This window comes from Ochotona curzoniae, unplaced genomic scaffold (genome assembly GCF_017591425.1).
Source record: "Ochotona curzoniae isolate NIBS_2020 unplaced genomic scaffold, NIBS_Ocur_1.0 contig_2855, whole genome shotgun sequence".
Lineage (NCBI taxonomy): Eukaryota > Metazoa > Chordata > Mammalia > Lagomorpha > Ochotonidae > Ochotona > Ochotona curzoniae.
This window is the reverse complement of record NW_024465615.1, coordinates 1,959,682-1,973,345: the sequence shown is the minus strand read 5'-3', so window position 1 is coordinate 1,973,345 and position 13,664 is coordinate 1,959,682. Positions and strand designations below refer to the sequence as shown.

General features: G+C 50.2%; 2 protein-coding genes across 4 annotated transcripts in view; one reads left to right on the top strand and one right to left on the bottom strand.

The window, feature by feature from the left end:
- Nucleotides 1–673: 673 nt before the first annotated feature.
- LOC121154766 (cytochrome b-c1 complex subunit 6, mitochondrial) lies at nt 674–11,794 on the bottom strand. Of its 3 annotated transcripts, XM_040977787.1 has the most exons (4): nt 11,597–11,794; nt 3,938–3,964; nt 3,087–3,248; nt 674–894 (listed from the first exon to the last, which is right to left on the bottom strand). In XM_040977787.1, the coding sequence occupies exons 1-4, from the start codon at nt 11,648–11,650 to the stop codon at nt 862–864; spliced, it is 276 nt and encodes a 91-aa protein (XP_040833721.1). In that variant the 5' UTR covers nt 11,651–11,794; the 3' UTR covers nt 674–861. The 3 variants fall into 3 exon arrangements, with proteins under 3 accessions (XP_040833721.1, XP_040833723.1, XP_040833722.1); XM_040977789.1 differs by lacking the exon at nt 3,938–3,964 and having other exon boundaries at nt 11,597–11,740; XM_040977788.1 differs by lacking the exons at nt 3,938–3,964; nt 11,597–11,794 and adding an exon at nt 3,358–3,502.
- LRRC41 (leucine rich repeat containing 41) overlaps nt 11,752–13,664 on the top strand; it is a 20,532-nt gene continuing 18,619 nt past the window's right edge. The window contains exon 1 of the mRNA XM_040977784.1: nt 11,752–12,281. Coding sequence (XP_040833718.1) covers nt 12,083–12,281 — 199 coding nt within the window. The 5' untranslated portion in view covers nt 11,752–12,082. The remainder of the gene's footprint in view (nt 12,282–13,664) is intronic.

Sequence of the window (13,664 nt, the reverse complement as noted above, 5' to 3'; positions counted from 1 at the left end):
GACCTGGAAGAAGCTCCTGGGCTCCTGGCTTCGGATTGGCTCAGCTCTAGCCGTTGCAGCTACGTGGGGAATGAAACTAGTGAACTGAAGATCTTCCTCTGTATCTCCTCCTCTCTGTAAATCTCTTTCCAATTAAAACAAAAATCTTACAAAAATCTTTTGTCTTACTCTATCTGGATTCAATATCCAGTTGTGGCTGATTCCAGTCTCCTGCTAATGTAAACTTTGAGAGACAACAGAGATGGCTCGGTAACTGGGTTCCTGCTTCACGGCGATGACCTCACTGCCTAGCCCCAACGATCACAGGCATCTCGGGAATGAATCAGCAGGAAAAAAAACCTGATCTCTTTCTCAACCAGAGGAGAGCTCTCTGTCCTCTAATGTAAAAATAAACCCAGTGTTGATATTATTATGCAGTGGGTTACACCATTGCTTTTGAAACTAACACCCCACTCCCAACCGATCTGCTTCTGATGCAGCAAGCTCTTGGACCCCTGCTACCCACACGAGGGACATGGGTAGAATTCCTGGCTCCTTGCTTAGACCTGGCTCAGGTCTGGCTGTTGTAGCCACTTGAGGAATGCCCAGCAAATGCAAATCTCTTCCACACTATCACTGCACCTTTTAAATAAATAAAAAAAAAAGTTTAAAACCAAAACACAGGAGGCAGGACCACAGACCACAGGACTTTATTAAGATGGAATCACTGCTAATTACATAGAAGCTGTTTCCTAAGCCAAAGCCCATGAGGCTGACATAAACTCATTGTTATACAAATGGGAAAGAAATGGCTTCTTCAAGACCATAGGGACATATCCTGCTGCTCATGTGATGAAGGCTGGAGTAACTGAGTCTGCACATTCATTTCAAGCTGTTGAAGAGTTTGTGGGCCACCTAGATGGGAGAAAGAACAAGATGCCATCAGTTGATACGGCTTACAAGATGCTCCATGTCCTAGAACAGTACTGCCTTCCTCACCACTCCTGACACTCCTACTGCAACCGGGCCCCAGTGAACTCCTTTGGTTACCTGAATACTGTCTCCCTGATTATCTGGAAGATGTCACTTTTCTCACCTGTTCTTTCATCTTTAGAACTAAGGTTTATATGCCATTTTCTTCAAGCCTTCTTGAAAAAAGTACTTATTCCTACACAGATTTGTCTCTGAGTTCCAAAAGACCTAAACTTCCCATCTCAGTGATATTAATATTGGCCTATTAATTCAACAAGTACTTATAGGATACCTATTATGCATATAGCCAAGTGCTGTTCTAAGCGCTGAGTGAGTCCTAGCTGTAAATCTCTAGCGCTTGTAGAACTTGAGTAATGAAACGGGCTTGCACTGCGGTGCAGTGGGTATCCCACACAACTGCCAGCTCAACTCCAGACTGCTGTGCTCTTTATATATATATCACTCTCAAGATAGCCGTAACAACCAGAACTGAGCAGATCCAAAGTCAGGAGCCAGGAGCTTCCTTGAGGTCTCACACGGGTGCACAGACCCAAGGCCTTGGACCAGCCTCGACTGCTTTCCCAGGCCACAAGCAGGGAGCTGGAAGGCATGAAACAGCCAGGACACAATCCAGCACCCATGTGGGATCCCAGCACTTTGCAAGGGGAGGATTTAGCCAATTGAGCCATCCTGCCAGGCCCCCCAGCAGCTTTAAGTATGGGGGAGGGTAGTCAGTGAATGTCGTCCTGAGGTGATACCTGACAGATTTATCAGTATACTAGTTTTACTTTTCAACTTCTAGAACTCTTCCCAAGCTGAAATTCTTTAGTCAACTATAATTTACTTCCCTTCTCCCTGGCTCCTAGCTATCAGCATTCTTTCCATTTCTAGGAGTGTGACTAGTCCAGGTGCATCATTTAAGTGAAACAAGCCATCCTTTGGTATTTGTGAGATTATTTTCACTCACCATTGTTCAAGATTCATCCTCATGTAGGCTTCTTTCTTTTTAAAGGCTGAACAATAACCCATACATATATATAAACAAACATGTACATACACACACACACTACAATTTTGTTTACTCATTCATCCATCATGGACACTTGAGTTTTTACCCTTTCACTACTATGAATTTCTGTTATGAAAGCAGACAATTGTCTGAGTCCCATATTCTCAACGCTTTTGGTTATATATCCAAAAACGGAATTCTGGGCCTGGTACGGTAGCCTAGCAGTTAAAGTCCCTCACCTTGCACATGCCAGGATCCCATATGGATGCTGGTTCTAATCCCAGCAGCTCCACTTCCCATCCAGCTCCTTGCTTGTAGCCTGGGAAAGCTGTTGAGGACAGCCCAAAGCTTGGGGACCCTGCACCCGTGTGGGAGACTTAGAAGAGGCTCCTGGCTTCATATCAGTTCAGCTCCGGCCATTGTGGCGGCTTGTGGAGTGAATCATTGGACAGAAGATATTCCACTTTGTCTCTGCTCCTCTCTGTATGTCTGACTTTGCAATTAAAAAAAAAAAAAAAAACTTTAAATAAAAAGTGGAATTGCTAGTTCATGTAATTTCATGTTTAATTTATAATTTTCAATATTGACTTGAGAGGCAGAAGAATGAGAGCAAGAGATGTATATGTGTATTTGTGGGTAGTGGGAGTCAGTGACTCAGCTTACAAATGTGTACAATGGTCATGATTCGGGCTAGGGTAAAGCCAGGAGCCAGGGGCTCCACCTCCCTGTCTCCCTCACTGTCATTCTCTTTCAGACAGATAAAATCTTAAACAAGCAAGCAAACGACACATTTTGGGCCAGTTGCCATATATAAGCCACACTGGAGAATACAGAATATCTTAAAATCTGTTCCTTAAAAGTACAAGATCTAGCTTCCCCGCTGTCTGGTAGCACACTGGAATGTCATTTTGTCCTTACGCTGCTTTTGTCTGTAAAATAAGGAAAATGACACTATCTCCGACGTGAAGGGAAAGGACTGAGCCAGGTGAGTCATACACTGTACCTGACACACAGTGGCCCACTGTGTCACTGACAGGGCTGCCCCTCGCACAGCCCTGAAATTGGTGAACAGTATGTGTTCCTGGCTGCTACAAGCTCTCCCCTTCCCGACTTCACGCTGACTTACACAGTGGTCCCTTGCGTGCAGAAAGTCAAAGAGCTCCTCCGTGCAGTCCTCTTCTGTCTGCGACCGGGAGGACACACGTTCGTCACAGAGCTCTAGTCGCTCCCGGGCCTTGACACATTTCTCCAGCTGCTCGCATTGCTCTCTCACCGTGGTGAGGGGATCCTGAAACACAAGCACAGGAAGAACAAAATGGGGGTCTGGGTGGAGACGCACCAAACACACATGCTTTGATGAATGCAACCACCAAACCAAGGTGCTGCCTCTGAATTACCGTGCACAAGGCCAGCTGGCAAAGCCACACTGCCACCAGAAATGGCAGAATGGGGTCTCCCATTCAATTCTGATGCTAAGTAGGAGGGAAAAGTTTCACATTCCTGCCTTCCAAGGTTGCCAGTATGCACTGAAAGCCTCAGTCCTATCTGAAAAACAAGGTAATAAAGGAAACCTGGCCAAACTTCAAGTGGATCTATAGGAGACCTTACCTGTTAACACAGGTTAACACAGCACTTTAGGATATGTCATGTCTGAAATGTCAGTTATGCATCCCCCTCCCCCAAACACACATAGTTACCCAGCTAGAAAGACAATGCTAACATGGAGAAGGAACAGCTGAGAAAAGTTCCTTCCAGAGTTCTTTATTAAACCACAATTGGCAGACTCAGGAACTCCAGGCCCTCAGGATGCTCGACTCGCCTCAATACTACACAACTGAAGAATCCCCAAACCCCAAATAAGTACTACTCCCCAGGCCTGAACCCCAGAACCCATTTGCTCCTTAAAATGCCCTTAGGGTCTCATCAAGCTCAAACTCGCTTTGCTCCAGATGGTTCCAAACCTGTAACAGCTCTTACCACTAATTCCTCCTCTTCCTCTTCTTCCTGTAAGAAGCAAACAAAATTCATGTCAGCAGCAATTTTATGACATGTAAATTCGCAATCATACTAATACAGATAACAGCACTGCATCTGTCATTTTATTTTCTGTTTTATGATGCTTTCACATATTAGGGGCCTTGCTAATCCTGCCCTCCCAGGGCTAGCTAAAATTTCAATTTATTTAATTAAAAAAATTTTTTTTTATTGGAAAGGCAGTATTACAGAAAAACAGAAGAAAGATCTTCCATCTGCTAGCTCCCCCTCACCCCACAATGGTCTCAATGGCCAGAGATGAGCCCATCTGAAGCCAAGAACTTCTTCCAGGTCTCCAACATGGCTGAATCCTAAAGGATGGCCCAAGGAATTTGGCCACCCTTTACTACTTTCCCAGACGCAAGCAGGGAACGGAATGGGAAGTGGAGCAGCTGGGACACAAATCAGCACCCATAGAGGATGCCATGCTTGGGGTGGAGGATTAGCCAGTTGAGCCACTACACTGGCAGTGGCTTTGTGAAAGGCAGAGAAAGCAAGAGTTTGCTCCTTTAGTCTCTAAATGACTGAAACAGTCAGGTCTAGGCTACACAGAAGCCAGGAACTCCGTCCAGGGCTCCCAAATGGATGGCAAGAGGCCCATGTTCAGGAAGCTATATTGCAAACTGAGCAGCTCAATCAGCCATTCAATTTGAGATATGTTATACGGGACATATCCAACAAGGGATGCTAGTGTTGGAAGCAGCAGCCTAACCTGCTGTGCCCCAATGCCAGCCCCTTAGTTAATGTTTAGAGACAGCAAACAACTTGACTGGGATGTCGTTCACATGTAATCCAATAAAAGGCCCATGGAGCCAACAACCCCCTTGACCTAAATCTTACACATATGCACCAAGACCGAAAATGACCAAACCTAGTCAGAGGTAAAGATGGTTTCAGCCACTGCTATTTGCCCTGCTAAGTACTTTAAGCATCAACTCCATTACAAGCTTGAAAACAATAGGCCAGGGCCCTTGGGCCATATAAAGCCTGCAAAATCATTTAGCCTGGCCCTACCAAGACAACCCAGGCAGAAGAAGAAAATTCAATAAATCTAAAGAGGCTTATTTTTTTAAGTGGATGATAATGTATGGTCCATAATGACATAATAAATATCCAAATGGCCATTGATAGAAGAAAAGTTCTCTAAGTTCTCTACCTCTACATTAGGCCCTAGATAGTTGATTTCTGAGTTTATGTACACAACCTCCAACTTACTTGGTCTAGTGACTAACGATGTTCATTAAGGCACCTGTGTCCAAGGCTGGCATTGTGGTTCAGAGGGTTAGAATGACACTTGAGATGCTGGCATCTCCTATGTGCCAGAATTCCAGTGCTAGCCCCAGTTGCTCCCGTTCTAATTTAGATCCCTGCTAATGTGCATGGAAAAGCAATGGAATGTTGCCAGCCGCATCTGCATGTACTGGCCACATGCCATACCCAAAATGGCGCCGGCCGGAAAAGCCACACCTTGGTTCCTGGTGACGTAGCTTTCACAGTACTGCGCATGCGCAGTGAGCTGAGGCGTGGCCGGCGCATGAACACTGGGACTGACGAATCCAGTCGCCCAGGACCCTGCGTAATCATGACGCCGACCTATCATCGGCGGAGGCGGGGCCAGTCAGCACATAAGAGCAGACAGCCTGCCGGGGTCGGAGCCTTTTCCCTCCTCATCTTGGTGCGTGCAATAAAGATTACCGCAGAAGACTTCACTCGTGTCTGCCTCTTATTGCCGGACGATAAGAAACGTGGGCGCGACAACTGGTGCCGGAAACCCGGGACCTGGAGGGGGCCTCCCGTTTCGAACGGGACGAAGTCAGAACTGCGGCCATAAGACAGGTAAGGAGCTCTGAGAGGGAGAACTTTCGGGTGACTAGGAGCATAAATCGGAGGTATATGAGCCTCCGCTTCTGGTTATAGACATGGGCGCACAGATCTCTCTGGTGAAATTTTTGCAGATGGTTTATGCCCTCCTTAAGGGAGCGGTCAGAGAGAGTGACAAAGCCCTTCAGTCTGCCCAGGATAGTCTCTCAGAAACAGAGCGGGAGAGGAGAACCGGTTTGAAGCAAAAAAAAAAGGTGAAACTGAAAGCAGGATCTTCCTCATCAAGTTCGGAGACGTCCGACGCGGAGGAAGGGTACAAGCGGAATAGGCGCTTAGAACGCAAACAACCCGCAGGAAACAGAGGAGGATCAGAAAAGGAGAAGAAAGAGAATGGCGGTGCTACTGCACAGGCCACGCTCGGCCCATGGCCTCAGGGCTCTGGAGCCATTTCACTAATGGCTCCTCCTGCTGTGACGCCATCTGCCCTGCCCATGAGTTATGGTGCCGGCTCTTCCTTCATCGATCCAGCCACACGCCGGGAACTTCAAAATATGTTCCCCGTCTTAGAAGAAGAAAGGGAAAGAGTTACAGGTAGATGCATTATTGGTGCGAGAATTGGCCATGTCTGTAAAGCAATATGGTCTTCATGCCAATTATACATTGTCCCTGTTAGAATGTATGGGGGGAATGAATATGACCCCCTCTGATTGGCAATTTGTGGTGAAGGCTGTTCTCCCTAATATGGGATCATATCTAAATTGGAAGGGATTATGGCAGGAGCTTTTGGCTGAGACCGCCCGGGCAAATCAACAGCGCGGCGGCGATGCTTTGACGTGGTCTTATAATATGCTTTCCGGACAAGGCCAATACTCTGATGATCAAAATAGATATCCATGGCCAGTATATACTCAAATTTCTACTGCAGCTATAAAGGCTTGGAAGGCCCTTTCACTTAAAGGGCAAGAGAAACTGGGCATTACACAGGTTAAGCAGGAGCCGGATGAGCCCTTTGCTGATTTTGTGGCACGTGTAATGCAAGCCGTGGAAAGGACCTTTGGAGAGGGAGATCAGAACACTAAAATGGAAGAGCAGATAATTTGGGAGCAGTGTAATGCAGAATGTAGAGCCCTACTCAAGGATCGTAAGTCCAAGGGAATTTCAGATTGGTTAAAGGTTTGTAGGGATACAGGAGGCCCTTTAACAGCTCATGGGCTAGCAGCCGCCATTTTGTGGTCTAATCATAGGGAGAGAACATCACCCGTGTGCTTTCAGTGTGGCAAACCAGGACATATGAAAAGGGAATGCCGTGCAGGGCCTAGCAATAGCCTCCTGGGATATGCCCACGGTGCCGCAAAGGTTGACACTGGGTCAATGAATGCAAGTCAGTGAAGGATATAAAAGGACACCCTCTCTCGAGTCAGGAGCCAAAACACCCCTTAAGCCAGGAGTCAAAAAACGGGAGATGGGGATCGAAGGCCCAGGTCCCCTCGACCGATCGGGCACTCTTCCGTCATGCACAAAGGAACCTTGCCAAGAGCGACACCCCGCACATGATTATGATGGTGTCTCCACCATCCTCAGGGGAGAAAGCCCGCCAGTTTCATTCACAATTTCATGTTTCAGCCCAGACCCTCAGACTCCGATTTGGGATCACTAGAAAGGAAGCGCGCCAGATAGTTCTTGATTGCCCTGCCTGCTGCGAATTTAGACCTGCTTCACATGAGGGGGTCAATCCTAGGGGATTGAGACCCAATCAATTGTGGCAGATGGATGTGACACACGTCCCATCCTTTGGGAAGAACCAATTTGTTCATGTATCCGTGGACTCCTTTTCTGGTGTGCTCTTTGCATCAGTTCTAACCGGGGAGAAGGCCATCCATGTAATCCAACACTGCTTAGAAGCATGGGCCGCATGGGGTAAACCTGAGTGTATTAAGACTGATAATGGCCCCGCCTATACTTCAGCCAAATTTCGCGATTTTTGCATGAAGATGGGCGTCAAATTAGTGACTGGCATTCCTTATAATCCACAAGGTCAGGGAATAATCGAACGTGCTCATCGCTCTATTAAGGAATTGTTGCAAAAACAAAAAACCACCTGGGAATCGCTTGGCCTCGCCAGTCAGAGCCCTCGGGCCACTCTAGCCCTGGCTCTTTTCACCATCAATTTTTTACAGCTGGATGAGCAAGGCCTCAGTGCTGCAGATCGTCATTCCCTTAACACGGCGCAAGAACAATCTTGGGTCAAGTGGAAGGATGTTCTGGAGTCCAAATGGAAGGGCCCAGACCCAGTTATTAGGCAGGCTCGAGGAGCCATTTGTGTGTTTCCACAGGACGCCCCAGTTCCGGTTTGGGTTCCAGCTCGATTGACTCGTTCCTGTCCATCACCGTCTTCTGACGTTTCTGCAACCGCTGGAACGCTTGCACGAGGCAACGGCTGCTAATCCTTCCTGCCAGCTTTCTTCTTACCTTCTAGGAAACTGGACGAGAGAATTTGATATTCTACAGTCTGACTTGAGAATTGCCATTGTCCAGATTAATTCTACACGGGTGGATCCTGTTGTTGCTGAAACACTGGCCACTTGGATTTGGAACATCACTTCCCATATTAAGGAATGGGTGGGAATGGTTGTGCTGATTCTGCTCTTGTGTGCAGGCTGTGCCCTATGCCTTTTTTGCCTGTGTCGTCTGAGACGCCGTGCTCAGCGAGATCGTGTGGCAATACATCAAGCCCTACTAGCCATGCAGAATGGTGACTCCCCCATGGTATGGTTGAGCATGCTTCAACAGGCTTAGTTAAGAGCATGGACATCATGGCTCCTGCACCTCAGGCCATTATGGCATTGCACTGAGTTCGAGCATGATGCGCCCGACTAGCCCTTGCACCTCGCAGGACTTGTCCATTGCACGCGAGAGGGTAGTCACTCTTATAACTGCCTTGTCGAGACATTGCTCTTTACAACCACCGTGGTTGTAGCCCATGACGGGTAAGATAGACCCAGACAATTCCGGAAAGGCACCTGGCTTTGGATCCGGCATAGCATCAGCCATTGCGCTCACTTGGGGAGTGAATCACTGGACGGAAGATCTTCCTCTCTGTTTCTCCTCTCTGTATATCCGCCTTTCCAATAAAAAAAAAATAATAATAAAAATAAATCTTTAAAAAAGAAAAGCAATGGAAGATGGTCCAAGCACTTAAGTCACTGTCACTCACAAGGGAGTCCAGGATGTAATTCTGAACTCTGGTATCAGCCTGGAACAGGCGTAGCCACTGAAACCACTTAGAGATAGGAGCATCTGTCTCGCTGCCCTTCAAATAAAAATTGAAAACCTTTCAAAAACCAAAGGCTCCTGTGTCCTGTGACTCTGACTCTGATCCCAGCTTCCTGCTGATGTGAGCCCTGAGAGGCAGTAAGCGAGAGCTCCAGGATTAGGTCCCTTCCACCTGGGACGCCTGGATTGAGCTGCCAGCTCTCAGCTTCAACCTGGGACAGCCCTGGCCATTTGGAAAGTGAACCAGCAAATGAGTGAAATTTTTTTTCTCTGTTGCTAAACAAGCAAACAAACAAAAAAAAATCAAGAAAAGTGTTTATTATGAAAAACAAAGCATATTGCAACATTTTTTGATGCTGAAACTTATCTTTTAGGGGTCAGCACTGTAATGTAATGGCTAAAACTACCACCCCCAGTGCCAGCATCCCATATGGGTGACGGTTTGATTCAAATCCTGGTTGTTCCATTTCCCATCTAGCTCCTCACTACTGTACCTGGGAAAGCAGCAGAGGATGGGTCTAAGTGCCTGGGCACCTGCACCCATGTGGGAAACCTAAAACAAGCTCCTGGCTCTGGACCAGCCAGGCTCTGGTTGTGGCCATTTGGGGAGTGAACCACTAGACAGAAGATTCTCCTAGGGTCTGGCATGATGGCTTAGAGGCTAAATCTTCACCTTGCTACTGGTTCGCATCCTGGAACACCAGTTCAGATCCTGGCTATTCCACTTCCACCCAGTTCCCTCCCTGAGGCCGGGGAAAGCAGCAGAGGATGGCCCAAAGCCTTAGGACCCTGTATCCCACTCACATGGGAGACCCAGAAGAGGCTCATAGCTTTCAATCAGCTGAACTCTGGCCTTTGCAGCTAGTTGGGGCAGTGAACCAATCAATGGATGAAGGATCTTTGTCTCTCCTCTCTGTAAATCTGCCCTTCCAATTAAAAAAAAAAACTCTCCCTCTCTCCTCTTCTACGTAATCCTGCCTTTCAAAACAATCTTAAAATCCCAATACAATTCCTTTCATTCTCTAACAGAAGCTCAACAGAAGCTGGATTGAGAGGTGGGGGACAGGCTCAACTCTAACCCCCAGCTATTTACTCCCATTAAATGGCCAGGACTTCTCTTACACACACGAAGACGCTACAGAAGATGTTGGTTCTAACAAGGCTTTTTGTTTGTTTTTTTATTAAAGCATATGAGAGGCAGAGAAAGTGCTCTTCTGCTGATTCACTTTCCAAATGCCCACAATGGCTGAAGCAGGGGTGGCAAGAGCACAGTGGTGTGTGCTGTCACCTGCCTCCGGGGTCAGCTTTAGCAGGAGGCCATCACCAGGAGCCAGAGTGAAGAATCCAACCCTGGCACGCCAACATGGGCTGCGCACATCTTAACCGGCACAGGAGCTGGGCTCCATGCCCACTCCGCAAACAAGGTTCCTTAATCTTCCTCTAAAAAAAAAAAATTCTCCCCCCCAAAACAAAAATCATATGTTGAATTAGAACCTGAAAATAAACAGAAGACCTTCACATCACTGCACTCATAGGCAGTGCTACAGTGTCAACATCTGTGAAAAACATGGTACATCTTGGAAGCACATATTTACATAGAATTTTCAGTCAATCAGAGAACCAACATCACATTAAATAAAAAAGACAGTTCTAGCAATGATGGATTCTTCATCAAATACTCTAGTTTCCTTCATTTCTAAAATTGTGATGGGCCCTGCTTTCCAAGGCTGGCTCCACCTCTTTCTGCAAACAGAGTAGGGAAAAAAAGGGATAAATGTGTTTCCAGCAATCTGAACCCGCAGGCCCAGAATGGCTGTCTTGAAGTGTCCGAATTAATGCAACAAACGAGCGTGCCTTTTGCAAAGCTGTGTAGCAAGGCGGCTCAGAGTCCTGGCTCACCATTTGTCCTTTAGAGAAACTATTTACCCTGTGACTGCACCAGTTCCCAACACTTAGCTCTTGGAAACTGGCTAGATGCAATCAGCACTGGGGACAGTGACCGCTCAACACACTCGTTATTTGGGCCCCTGCACTCACATGAGTCCGAGGGAGAATTCCTTCTTTCAACCTTCCCCAAGACACCACCTCCTCCCAGCCCCAACCCGCGAGGAAAAGCCAAGCCCTTTCCCACCGCGGCAGAAGATGCTGGAGCCATTCGCGGCTGGAGCTGGGGTTACGGGCTGGGGTGGGTCTTTGCTCCACGTCCTCAGGACGCTTGAATGATCGAAAAGCAAGCCCAACCCTATTTTTTACCAAAGTTCAGTCCAGACAGCATATTTCATCTCATTACGCGACCACCACATTTACAGAATGGGGAAGCGGAGGCCAGGGACAGACCAGTCATCCGCCTGCCCAGTCACTCGACACATTCGAAAGGTCGAAGTCAACTCCCTCGACTTGCAAACCCCAGCGGGTAAACAGAGGCAGAGGGCCCCGGGCCGTGTGTTGGCGGGCTGGGTCCTGCGCCTCGGGATAGGGCACAGGGTCGAGCCGACCTCTTTGCCTTACCTCCTTGGGATCTCCGGCCCCTGTCAGCATCTTTCGCTCGTCCTCCAGCCCCATATCACCCTAAGGTTCTTGATTTAACAACAGCGGCCACACGTTATCCACTCCACTAAGGACTTGTAAGGGTCACTCGGCGGATATCCGGCAGCCTGGCCGGAAGTGCGGCATACTCCTCGTAGTCGCGAACACACGGTCAGATTGGCATGTACTACTAGCCAGAAGCAGAAGGTAGGGGGAGCTGATAAATGTGCCTGAGAAGATTTTAAGAAGAAACATCCTTTTAGTCACTGCAGACCAGAGTGTATTGACCTCCGAGTTTACTTAAAATAGCAACTCCTAGGAGACGTGGAAGGTGTACTAACTTACTCGACATTTCTTTAGCGTATTTTCCATTCTCACCTATTTTAGTCATGGAACCGTCCTAACTGCTTGACCTTTTCAAGATGGCGGTCAGCGGACGCCGCGCTCGGGCTCGCGCACCTCCCCAAGATGGCGGCGCCCGAGGCCTGGCGCGCCCGGAGTTGCTGGTTCTGTGAGGTAGCGGCGGCAACGACCATGGAGGCCACGTCCCGGGAGGCGGCGCCAGCGAAGAGCTCGGCCTCGGGCCCCAGCGCTCCCCCCGCCCTGTTCGAGCTGTGCGGGCGGGCGGTGAGCGCCCATATGGGGGTTCTGGAGAGCGGGGTGTGGGGTAAGTCGCGGGGTGAGGGGCTACCTCCGGTAACGAGCGGGGGGCGGCCGGGGGGCGCGGGGGGCGAGGCCGGGAGGCCCGGGGCAAGGCCCGGCCCCGGGCACTGCAAGCCGGATTGTGGGATCGGAGCATGGATTCCGTGACTGTCAGGGCTGGATAGAGTAAAAGAGGACTTTAAATGGGCAGGTGGACCTGCAAGGCGGCCTGGCTCAGGGGCAAGGGGGGCGAGGCCAGGAGGCCCGGGCCAGGGCGAAGGAGGCAGGGCCCGGGCGACAGAGGCTGGGCTGGCGAGCCGGAGCCGTGCGCTCCGAACTGACGCTCGGCTGACATGAGTTGTTGGAGTGCTCGGATGTGGAACCGACGTGCAAGGGATCGCCCTGCTGTCCCGGCCAGGAGCCGAGGTTGAGAGGCCTAAGGCAACGAGGCCAGGCCCGGGGCCACCCAGTCTGACTGAGGGCCCGGAGCCCAGGCATCGGCCTGACACCCCGATGGGTGCCCAGGCTCTGCAGCCCGAGCCGATGCGCGGGGGGTGCGGCCGCGGATTGCAGAGCGAGGGAGCGGAGCTGAGGGAGAGAGCGAAGGGCTCGGGTCTCCGCGGCCTGTCTGACGGCGCAGGGTGGACGGGAGCGCACCGACGACCCGGGCCTCCAGTGCTCGGCGGAGCGGCGCTGCAGCCCGTAGGGCTGGGAACGCCGGAGTGCCCGGGGAGGCTGGGGAGCGGACGGAGGGCGCCCCGGCCGGTTCGAACGTCCGGCCGGCGGGAAGGGCCGAGGAGGCCCCAGGCTGGGAATATGCTGACTGTCCGGCCGGGATGGGAGGGGTGCGTCGCCGCGGAGAGGCCTTGGTCCGAATGGAAGTGACCGGAGGCCCTGGGCGTGAGGACTGGCCGGGAGCACAGGGCACGGCTGCGGTGGACATCTAGGATGAGCAGTGAAGGTGCGCGGCTCGGGGCCCTGGGATGAGCGTCGGGGAAGGGCAAATCGGCCAGCTGGGCTGGTGGGCCTGGGAGTCCTGCGGACCTTGGAGCAAAGACTTGCAAGGCCTGCTCCCCTGTGGGCCAGAGGAGGCTGGGTGTGGGCTGGGTCCATGAGTAGGGGACAGGACCTGGATCTGATAAAGTGAAAAAGGAGGTCAGGGCCTGCACAGGCCCTGGCTGAAAAAGGGCCCGAGGGAGGCCTTGAGCCTGTGACAGACTGGTGGGGGGAGGGGGAGGGGTCCAGAGGCCAGGGCCGAAGTTGAGTAAGGAGAGCTGAGATTGTGGTCCGCCCGGGCTTGAAGGAAGAGGGGTACAGGAATGCAGGCTCTGGGTCTGGGAAACGGGAGGGAACGTGTTTGCTGGGAGTAAGGCCTTGGTGTTTGCTGGGAGTAAGGCCTTGGTCAGGT

What these genes read in the sequence shown, in the direction of transcription:
- LOC121154766 (XM_040977787.1), bottom strand. Translation starts at nt 11,650, where the DNA reads ATGGGGCTGGAGGACGAGCGAAAGATGCTGACAGGGGCCGGAGATCCC. An exon ending in GGGCCGGAGATCCCAAGGAG is followed by an intron (nt 3,965 to 11,596) that starts GTAAGGCAAAGA and finishes TGCTTCTTACAG; the next exon opens with GAAGAAGAGGAAGAGGAGGA. An exon ending in AGGAAGAGGAGGAATTAGTG is followed by an intron (nt 3,249 to 3,937) that starts GTAAGAGCTGTT and finishes CTTGTGTTTCAG; the next exon opens with GATCCCCTCACCACGGTGAG.